Source organism: Camellia sinensis, chromosome 9, assembly GCF_055761805.1.
Source record: "Camellia sinensis isolate YWXY chromosome 9, ASM5576180v1, whole genome shotgun sequence".
Classification (NCBI taxonomy): domain Eukaryota; kingdom Viridiplantae; phylum Streptophyta; class Magnoliopsida; order Ericales; family Theaceae; genus Camellia; species Camellia sinensis.
In genome coordinates this window covers 24,807,213-24,818,791 of record NC_138969.1, presented here as the reverse complement: position 1 = coordinate 24,818,791, position 11,579 = coordinate 24,807,213, and the positions used below count along the sequence as shown (strand labels likewise).

The following is an 11,579-nucleotide window of genomic DNA, read 5'->3' as shown; positions in this document are numbered from 1 at the left end:
TTTTGTTAATACCACAACCACCAAACCGCCACATTACTACCATAGTGGAAGAAAAAAAATTAAAAATAAATAAATTTCAAAACTTCAACTTTCTGTACAAATCAAACAACTTAATTAAATTAAACATTTAAATTTTAATACATACCAAATAATATTTCATATTAAAAAATTTTACACATGTTTTTTGTGCTTAATTTTAATTTTCACTTTTATCAAATAATACTTTATTAACCTGCACGAGTGGCTCAATTACTAGCAGATTAAAAATAGAAGCTCCACTATGAAATAATTCCCAACAATTTCACATTTCCCTCTCATTGAACAACGTAAAATACTTGGGATTTAATAGATATATGTGATTTGGAGATGATTGTACACATGAAAAGTTGGTTAATGAAACAAAATACTAAGTCTCCGTTTGGAAAGTGGGTTGTTTTTTTAACTTTTTGGTTTTTTTAACTATTTTAACTTGGACTAAAAAGCTTGATTTGGAAAGGGCATTTTAATTTTTTGACTTTTTTTATTTTTTTTGTGAGAGAAGAGTGTAATGATTATGAGTTGGATGTGATGTTTTGTTTGTTGTGGCTAAAATAGCCTATTTTGTCTTTTGTGGCTAAAATAGCCAAAAAAACTCTTGCCAAACGGAGCCCAGAGTAAACCTTGGTTGACCCTATTTCTATTTTTGAGGCAAAAGTCTAACATGCTTATGACCTAACAGTATTGATAATGCAAGATGCTCAATGGAATATGGGTCTTCGTCTTCTTGGTGCATGCCTGCAAAAGGTCCGGTGGGGAGGTGCCAAGACTGGAGTGGTCTCTCCCCGTGGACGCTCCAATGATTAAGTCAGACAGGAAGTGATCGGAAGAAAGTGAATAGAGAAAGTTGAGAGAGGGGGAGAAGAGGACAGGGAAAAGAGTATTACTTGTTGTCTTTAACGTTCTTCACAAGCTTTCTTGTATCTTTTACTAATAATTTCCTTGTCTATTCAAGCTTTCTTATTAGTCGAAAGTTTATGATCTACTCGTCGTCGGCCATGGCAGTTTTACCATGTCAGGAAACGAGAGGTCTTGTTGCATTTAATACAATGACAGTCTCATTTAATGCTGGATGCCTGAGCTTAATAACTCTGCAGGGTCTTTGTCTGCTACGTAGTAACTCCCTATCTAACAAGTGTTTAGATGCCACCAGGCCTAGACCAGCATGGGTTCTTCGGTGGGCCTGCTGTTGAGTTTCACCTGCCAAGCTATGACTAAATGACCGTTTGGCCCACCCAAGATAGTTGTGGGTTGGCTGTCCTGGGTCATGTGAGTTATGCCCATCAAGTATAATCCATCTCTAATATGATCGAAAGTTTAACTCTCCGTAAGGGTGAGAGTTGTGTGACATTAGTAATGGATTCTTATAAATTCGATTTGTATTACTAGTCACTCGTTATAATTGACACTTAGCATCTCTTCTTTTTCACTTTTGTAGAAGTAGGTGTGTCTCTTGAGAGACAAATTTTTTTAAAAAAAATTCAAAAATTATTTGGTTGAAATTAAAATAAAAAAATTTAAAATCACTTTTCTGTCTGCTACATATTAATTAATCATTTTTTCTTTCTCATTTTTTCACATCTTATACATCAATCAATTACTTTTTTCTCTCATTCTTTCACATTTTATACATCAATTAATCACTTTTTCTCTTATATACATCTATTCAATTACAAAAAAAAAAAAAATAAAAAAATAAAAAATCTAGAACTTTAAAATTATTTTCAAAACATACAACCAAATAAATTTTTAAATTTTAGCCTTGTTTGAGAAGTTGACTATTTTAATTGGTTATTTGACATTTTGGCTATTTTAATCTGATTAAAAAAGTTGTGTTTAAAAAGTTAGTTGCTTTTTTTTATAATTGATTTGATGGTTCCGAGAGAAAAAGTAATATAATTATGAATTAGATGTGATATTTTGTCTTATTAATAATTTTAATTTATTTTATCTTTTAATAAACTATTTTAACCCAATTTTCTTTCCAAATAAGACCTTTATAAATTATTTTTTAAAATTATTTCAAAATACAAATCAAACATGACAAGTATTTCAAAATCTTAATTTAAAAAAAAAAAAATCCTTCAAAGTTCACCCTAAAATATAGACAAGCTCAACCTAATATGTTTCATGGGGGACAATACAGTCATAATAGCAGTTGACGAGTAGAAGAAGTGGGCATGCTGGTAAAATCCCATCACTCTCTCTCCTCCATTTCCAACTCCCATCTAATCCGCTTTGCTTCACTGTCACACTTCTCTCTCTCTCTCTCTCTCTCTCTGCATTAAAAGAAAGCGAAAAAAAAAAAAAAAAAAATACCAATGCGCAACAACAGCACACTCTTCCAACACGGATTCGCTTGGCAAGCCCATCATCACACATATATAGATATTTTTTCTCTTGCAAACCAAAGACATGGTTGCAACATCTCAAGTCCTTTTTCTATTCTTTTATCTCAACGGTTACTTTCCCCTCTATTAACGGCAAATTTTCAGTGTCTTCTCAGCTCCCCACAACACAACCCATCAAAACCCCAGTTGTAGAGATTTGGGTTTTTGAGAGAGAGAGAGCAAACTTGTGTGATTTGGGTTTTAGAGAGAGAAAACCCAGATGGATTTCAGCTCGTTCTTGACGTCTCTAGGGACGTCGTGCGTGATATTTGTGGTTCTGGTGTTGTTGTTTGTTTGGCTGTCTAGAAAACCCGGGAACGCGGTGGTGTACTATCCGAATCGGATCCTGAAGGGGATGGATCCGTTTGAGGGCGGGTCTATAAGCCGGAACCCCTTTGCGTGGATCCGAGAGGCTCTCTCTTCTACAGAGCAAGATATCATCAACATGTCTGGTGTGGACTCTGCTGTGCACTTCGTCTTTTTGACCACTGGTTTGTCTCTCTCTCTCTCTCTCTCTCTCCCCCCCCCTCTCTCTCTCTCTCTCCACTCTAATTCTCTCTTCTCTCTCTAAATATATGTATATATATGTTGTTCTTGCAAAATGTTATGTGGGTATTGCTTAATTATATGTTACTTTGTTTTTGTAAACTTGATTTTGTGTATTTTTTTTTGTTTCTGCTTAAAATGGACAGATTTTTCAGTATTGTCAAAAAAAAAAAAAAAATTCATGGCTTTATCCAAGATTTTTATTTTATTTTTAAGATAGTAGCTTTATCCAAGAATGTTAAATCTCAATTTATTCTATTGTTCTCAAATACGATGAGGTTTGGAGAAATATAACAAATTACATAGAGTTTCTTGGGTTTTAATTACATAGAGTTTCTTGGGTTTTAATTTACGGTTTCTTTTGGGTAGAACGTTTTAGTCTCACTTTTTGACTAATTTAGCTAAATTAATTTCGTTTGAAATTTTTTTTGGTTTTTTTTAAAATTTTTTGTGAAAAGAAAAATAAAATAATTATACTTGATATTTTGATTTCTTTTGATAAAGAGATTACCTTTTGACTTTTAATGTAGGCACATTTATTTTTTTGACATATTTAAAAAATAAAAGTTAAAAAAATAAAAAAAAAATATTTTCAATCTACTTTCTAAAAACAATTATTTATTTTATTGATTGATTTATTTAATTTGTTTTTTTTTTTTTTATATTATTTTTAGTCATAACCCAAACCCAACTCACTCACTTATTGATTTATTTAGGCCATCTCCAACTGGTCTCCAAATCCAACATCAAATTCAAATTTGATGAAAAAAAGTTGCTTTTTGTGCGCCAACGGTTGCACCAAAACAGTATCAAATTGAAAAAACATCAAACGTTTTACCAAATTGAGGACGGGTTGCTCATTTCATCAATTCACTATGCATAGTCGTTAAAGTAGAAATTTGTGAAAATTTTACACATGGTGGTCGACCACCCGGTTGACCAACCGGTCGACCAGCTTAGGCAAATGGTTCAAAAATTGACCTGCGAACCGGTTCAAATGGTTCAAATTATTGGTTCAAACGGTTCAAAAAAAATTTGAACCAACGGTTAGGTAGGTTCAAACAGTTCAAAAAGGTTAAAAAAAAAAAAAAAAAAAAATTTGTCTTACCGGTCGACCGACCAGTTGACCAACCGGTTGACCCACGGGATGATTTTTCTTTTTGATGCACCGTTGGAGCAACTGATATCAGATTGAGAAAATGAACCATTTTTTACTCAAATTTGGTGAAAAAAATATTGAACCGTTGGAGATGCTCTTAACTGTTTTGTCTTTTTATACTATTTGTAGTCATGACCTAAACCCAACTCACTCACTTGTGACTTGTCAAACGAGATCTTAATCTTTATCATTAATAATTTGTTTGTTCATAAGAAAATATTATTATAATATATCTTTTACACTAAAATATATATTATTGTTTCTTATTTATTTTTGAGTTTTCACGCTATTTGTACTTTTTGAACATTTTTCGAAGGGAAATTTGGTCGACTTGACTTATTACACAGTCAATTGCATTATGAGCCGAGGACCAATTTGTCTAAAACTCTAATTATTTTGTATAAATTTTTTATTGATTTCTCAGTAATTAACCTTAATTTAGCAATTTGACTGCAAATTTCTCATAAAAAATCTCATCAACAGAATGCAAATAACAAGGAAAAGGGAAGAATGAACAGGGAAATTATTCCATAATACTATCTTGATAGAGATAAACAACCTAATTGATAAATGAATGAATAAATGTAAAAGCATTTGAAGTCCAGTGCAGAAGATCATGTCTTTTCTATTTCTTTCATTCCTCTTTTATTGGTTTGGTAGAATGAAGAAATTATAATAATTTCACGCAAAATTCATAGTGAGTTTATGGTTAAACAGAGAAATTTCTGTGTTGAATATTTTCTGAGACTCTTTTAGCAAAATCTATGCTAATATATACAGCTAGGACACCTATTTGGTGTAAATCAAGAAGGGAATTTGTATCTTGCTTTATCTAGTTCCAAAATTGCCCTAAGAAAGTGTTTCAGTTTTTTTTATTTGTCTCGTCTTTTTCTCAAAATGCTCTGTTTTTGATTAAATGTATCAGATTTTTTATTTTTAGACCCCTATTAACTGCTTTGGGTTTTGATTGTGAACAATTAAATTTGATTTCCCAAGATTGTCAAGGGAGAGTATTTCCCATCAAATTTGATTACAACTTTTACATAGGATGTTATTATAACATTTGTGTCGTATCTTGGATAGACAAATTTTATGTCTATCTACAGTGCTACTTGTCATGAGAATGAAAAAAGCTTCGATGCTTGTTTATTGGTACAAAAAAAGGCCATTTGGAAGACCATTTTATGCTGTATGTATTATGCGCTTTCTTCTCTATCAACTGGGTGGGCAAAGTATCGGTAACCTAGAGCTTAATAAGTAGTTTTATGTTATGGGATCTAATATGTACTGCACGACCTTGCGGTACAATCTTCTTGTGCCAAAAAGCATGCATTAATAAATTTTCTTTTTCTTCACATCTGTTTCAGTGTTGGGGATATTGGTTTTATCTGGGGTTGTTCTGCTGCCGGTTCTTTTGCCAGTGTCTGCCACTGATAACAGTGTGCAGACAAACCACACCATAAGCAACGGGACTTTCAATGACCTTGACAAGCTAGCCATGGGACATATTAAAGTAAGTTGTATGACTATTTCATGAATAATTTGACACATCTATATTCATTCATTTTAAACCTAAAAAAGACCCATTGAAATGACTTATTGTTTCAAAAATAACACTGCCACATCATTGTTGTGAGGTTTTCTGTATCAATTTTCTTTCATGCAATAGTCCTGCCTTTCTTTTCTTTTAGGTAATAATCAATCGCCTTTCTAGAATAGTAGGTCCACTGATCCAAGTTGTGAATCTTGTTTTACTTATGATTATCAAGTATGAAATCACTGAATTTTTTTTACTGGCCTATTTTTTTTTTTTTTTGTTTCTTATTTTTCCCTCGTGGGTTACAGGCAGGCAGTTCGAGGTTTTGGGCGTTTCTATTAGCCACCTATTGGGTTTCTTTTGTTGCATATTACCTTTTGTGGAAGGCATACAACCACGTTTCTGATCTGAGAGCTGCTGCTTTAATCTCTCCTGAAGTGAGAGCTGAAAAATTTGCTATTCTTGTCAGGGACATCCCTCCTCCACCCGATGGTCAAACTAGAAAGGAACAGGTTGATTCATATTTTCGAACAATCTATCCGGATACATTTTACAGATCAATGGTGGTCACAGACAACAAAGAGGTATCTAATCAATGTTCCTCACACTTGATTGTTTTGTGCTGTTTTTTCACTGTTTTCCATCTTTTCCTCTAAGTATGATTTTTCTCAAAACTCAATTTTGTTTTGCAAAGGATACAAGATGGAATAATTAGGTTGTTTTTATCTATATCTAAGCTATCTATACATTATACAAACTCACTTGTTATGAATGGCTTGTTACACAATCTGCTTCCCAAAAACCCACAACAATACTATATTTCCACAAATATTTATGTTGCCTAGTAGTAGGGTACTACCAAGGACCAAAAAAGTAAAATCACTAAACCAATAACTACTATCCACTAGACACGACTCACGTTCTCCACTCACCCACGATTTCCTGCACACATTAGTGTGCATACACTTCTAGTCATATAATTTACTGTCTTGTTTTATCATACATTTTTGTGTTTAATGATTGGTGGTCTAATCCATTAAATTAAAAACCAACCTCCTATTGTTTTATTTTTCAAGGTCAACAAAATTTGGGGAGAGTTGGAAGGGTACAAAAAGAAGCTTGCACACGCTGAAGCCATATATGCTGACTCAAAGAAAAATGGCAAACCTGAAGGGATTCGACCGACAAACAAAACCGGTTGTCTTGGTCTCACTGGTAAAAAAGTAGATTCCATAGAGTACTACAACGAGAAAATTAATGAATTGATCCCAAAATTAGAAGCCGAACAAAAGGTCACTCTGAGAGAGAAACAACAAGGATCGGCTTTGGTCTTCTTTAACAGCCGGTTAACTGCAGCTTCGGCAGCTCAGAGTCTACATGCTCAAATGGTTGACAAGTGGACCGTCATGGATGCTCCTGAGCCCCGCCAACTGATATGGACTAACCTTCATAAAAAATTTTACGAAAGGCAAATAAGACAGTATGTTGTTTATGTTTTTGTTGCGTTGACCATAATTTTCTACATGATTCCAATCACGTTCATTTCTGCGCTCACAACACTGGTCAATCTAGAGAAGTTTCTCCCGTTTTTAAAACCCGTTGTTAGTATGGCGACAATTAAGACAGTCTTGGAAGCATACTTACCTCAGCTTGCCCTTATCATATTTTTGGCTATTTTGCCGAACCTTCTTTTGTTTCTATCCAAGGCTGAGGGAATCCCTTCAGTGTCTCACGCAGGAAGGGCTGCCTCGGGGAAATACTTTTATTTCACAGTGTTCAACGTTTTTATTGGAGTTACAATTGGTGGAACCCTGTTTGCGTCCTTGAAGAACATTGGGAATAATGCAAATCTAAAATATGTTGTTACGTTACTAGCAACAAGCCTTCCAGCTAGCGCAACTTTCTTCCTGACCTATGTGGCCCTGAAGTAAGATCACATTTCTTTTTTGTTTCTGTGCCATCTTTTCATCTTCTTTCTTGTCATAATTTGTTCTTTTTACAAATGGCTTTGACAGATTAATTTCGTGCATGTCAAATTACATGTTATAATTGGATTGACATTCATGAGCATTTTTAATATTATGGCTACGTCAGTTGACTTATTAATTTTCTTGGGTCAATTTAATTTTGAAGTTGAGTTGTATGAGTTTTCGAAATTTGGTTTGACTATGAAGTTTGCTTAATTGCTTAAATGTTTGGTCAATTTAATCTCATAATTTTATTAATCTCTCAGGTTCTTTGTTGGCTATGGGCTGGAACTGTCCCGAATAGTTCCTTTAATCATTTACCATCTTAAGAGGAAGTACCTTTGCAAGACTGAAGCTGAGCGGAAAGAAGCTTGGGCTCCTGGAGATCTTGGGCTAGCAACTAGGGTACCTGGTGATATGCTGATTGTCACAATTGTTCTTTGCTATTCTGTCATCGCTCCTATCATCATTCCTTTTGGTGCACTATACTTTGCCCTTGGTTGGCTTGTCCTTCGAAATCAGGCAAGTCCACTAACTATTTCGAACTTATAGAGCTCTATTCAAAATTCAATTGACAAAATGGTTTTTGAATTTGTTCCTATGCTGTTCTAAGTTGACATCGAAATCAAAATGTTAAACAAAAAATGCACTTAAGATGATATTTTTTCCTTTCTTTTTGGTTGAATGCCCATATTTTGTTTCAAAGTTTGCTTCTTTCGAAATCTTCGTTGGGTTAGTTGCTATGATTTGAGATAATAACCTAGTGCATTAGGTTGTGTACACTTGTCCTCCCCATATTTTGTTTTAGCAGGAACCTAGTGCATTAGGTTGCATGTATATCTTATCCCTGCTCAGATCTTGCTTTAGTGGAAGCCCTCGTGCATTGGGGTTGCTATATATATATATATATATTTTTATATTGTTAAAATTTGTGAGTTATTATTATTATTATTATTATTTAAAAGAAAAAAACAGTAAATATGCATTTGAACACTTAGAATGGCTTTTGTTGCAACAAATCTTTCACTTTTTTTTTCTATAAATCTCCCCTCATTTTCATGTATGTTTGCTTATTTTTTGTTATTCTCTCCACCTCTATTATAGGTACTCAAAGTCTATGTTCCTTCGTACGAGAGCTACGGGAGGATGTGGCCGCACATAAACGCGCGCATTGTGGCATCTTTATTGTTATACCAAGTATTAATGGTTGGTTACTTTGGAATAAAGCAGTTCTACTATGCTCCATTCTTGATCCCTCTTCCAATACTCTCCCTGATCTTCGCCTTCGTTTGTCGCAATAAATTCTACCGATTCTTCCAATCCACCGCTCTTGAAATTGCTTGCCGCGAATTGAAGGAAACGCCGAACATGGAAGTAATCTTCAGATCTTTCATTCCACCGAGCTTGAGCGCTGGCAAAGCTGACGAAGAAGAGTTTGAAGACGCGTTATCTCATGGGGTTTCAAGGTCATCATCGTTCGTTTGATGTAGATTATATTTGTTTGTGTTTTTTCCACTAGTTTCATGGTGTTTATTTTAACTTTGAAGCATGTAAATTTGACTGGTACTTAAATTGTTTGTTGGTAATTAGCACGATTAGGAAGTATGTATTTTTTTTTTGTAACATATATATGATGTATGTGTTTCTGGAATGTGAAAATTTTCATTTTGCCTGTATTAGTACTAAGATAGAGAGTCTGTTAGTTTGCAAAAGTTAAATCACATGAAACGTGTAAACTTGATTTATTTTGGGTGTTGCTCATTGAATTGAATCTACATGTATTTTATTTTCACGATATTTTCAATAGTATTTTATTTTATTTTTATTTTTATTTTTGGAAGTTAGTCAACTTTGATGAACATGGATCGACTCAGATAGTGGAGTGCTTGAAGTATCTTTTCGATTCTCTAATATATAATTTGCATTCAATTGTTCTTGTTGTCCAAGGGAAGTGGAACTTTTATTATTCCATTGCTCTCCAACTTTATGAGGAATAATTTCATACCCAAATCATGAAATTTGTATTAAGAATGTATCCTTCCCTAAAATATCCCAGAAAAGTGCATTTTGATTTATGAAAGAATTTAAGGAGGAAAACAAAAAATTCTTCATAAAATAAATTTGTCTTTTAAATTTTGGTTCACTCTATGTTCACAATGGATATTCATACACAACTCTATACTTTATTTATTTTTTGTTTTTTTTCTTTAGATTGTGTTTGGATTGTTAATTTGGATAGCAATTTATAGAGGGAAGGGAAAAATAGTATCAACTATGATGAGAAAAAAAAAAAAAAAAAATTACAAAAGTTTTAGACGTAACTTATTTTACACTTTATGATGTAAATATTTTACTTGCTTTTTTAACCAATCAAATAATAGAAAATAAATAAAATGTTGTTAAAAAAGTATTTCACAGAAAAATAAACCGAACTAAATGTGAACTCGCAAGGAATTTCTTTGGTAAAAGTCTACAACTATGCTATTTTTTTCTCTGAAAGTGATTGTCTAAAATCATGCAAATCAAGACCTAGATTATATGTCTAAATTAACTTTTATTTTCAACCTAATTGCAGGTTGTACTAAGTTGAATGACACTTCTAATCCAAATAATAATATGGACTATTTGAATCATCAAAGAAGGCCCAAAGCAAATCACATTCAACTAGATCTTCCAATCCAATTAATGGACAAGAAAGAAATCCCTTCCTTTCAGTTTAAACTAGAGGTGGATAAACCTCGGGTCCGGTTTGTATTATATAGTAATAGAATATGTTGCATTCTAAGCCCAACTTGGCCTAACATTGGGCCTAATTTAATCATTCCAAGCTCCACCTTAAAAAAATTTCAAATTCCAAACCAACGAACTTAATCTAATAGATATGATCTATTAATTTTAATTTTTAATATTTATCTTGAATGGATTGTGTGGAAATCCACATTTAATTATTCTTAAAAGAAAATAAATAAATTAATTTTATTCAGAGTCTACCTAAAATATATAATAGTGTAAAAGTTAGTTTTAAATTAGAGATTTTTATTGATAAATCTCATTTAGAAGTGTTTTAACCCAAAAGTCTATGAAGGAATTTTTTAACCCATTTAGTCCCATGTATGTATAGTTTTATTCCATAAAGTCTTTTTTCTTGATTTACACTATTTTCTTGGACACTTATGCCCTTATATTTAATTTTGATACCCTCATAAATATTTTTTGAACGGTTAGCAATTTTATGATGTGAACATTTATATTTTAAAATTCACATTGGTAGGAATATAAAATTGGCCCGTGGGCGGCTCGAAACTCGCCCGCGAGCCGGGGCGGGCCCGACCCGTTGACAATGTGAATATTCACATTGACATGTTAACATTTACATTAATAAGAGTGTAAAATTGGCCCGCGTCCCGTGGCGGTCCGAAACCCGCCGGCGGCCCGGGACGGGCCTGGTCCGGCCCGTTGACAATGTGAATATTCACATTGACATTTTAACATTTACATTGATAAGAGTATAAAATTGGCCTGCGGCCTATGAACGGCCAAAAGCCCGCCCGCGGCCCTGGGCAGGCCCGGCCCGGCCCGGCCCGTTGACAATGTGAATATTTACATTGACATGTTAACATTCACATTGATAAGAGTATAAAATTGGCCCGCAGTCCATGGGCTGCCAAAAGCCCGCCCGCGGCCCGGCCCGGCCCGTTGACAATGTGAATATTCACATTGACATGTCAACATTCACATTGATAGGAGTGTAAAATTAGCCTGCGCCCCGTGACTGCCCGAAACCTGCCCACGGCCCGTGGGCGGCCTGGGGCGGGCCCGACCCAGCTTGTTAACAATGTGAATATTCACATTGACATGTTAACATTCACATTGGTAAGAGTATAAAATTGGCCAGCAGCCTAGGGCAGGCTCGACCCGACCCGTTGACAATGTGAATATTTACA

At 34.1% G+C, this 11,579-nt stretch overlaps 1 protein-coding gene across 1 annotated transcript; it reads left to right on the top strand.

Annotated features, from left to right (window-relative positions):
• The first annotated feature begins 2,236 nt into the window (after positions 1-2,236).
• Positions 2,237-9,427, top strand: LOC114297412 (hyperosmolality-gated Ca2+ permeable channel 3.1). Its single transcript, XM_028241834.2, has 6 exons — positions 2,237-2,917; positions 5,499-5,644; positions 5,977-6,252; positions 6,745-7,595; positions 7,902-8,157; positions 8,740-9,427. Exons 1-6 carry the CDS (start codon positions 2,647-2,649, stop codon positions 9,118-9,120), a joined length of 2,181 nt encoding a protein of 726 aa, XP_028097635.2. The 5' UTR covers positions 2,237-2,646; the 3' UTR covers positions 9,121-9,427.
• Positions 9,428-11,579: the final 2,152 nt, after the last annotated feature.

Coding starts and splice junctions, on each gene's coding strand:
- LOC114297412 (XM_028241834.2), top strand. CDS start 2,647: ATGGATTTCAGCTCGTTCTTGACGTCTCTAGGGACGTCGTGCGTGATA. Junction 5,645..5,976: donor TAGCCATGGGACATATTAAA/GTAAGTTGTATG, acceptor CGTGGGTTACAG/GCAGGCAGTTCGAGGTTTTG. Junction 8,158..8,739: donor GGCTTGTCCTTCGAAATCAG/GCAAGTCCACTA, acceptor CCTCTATTATAG/GTACTCAAAGTCTATGTTCC.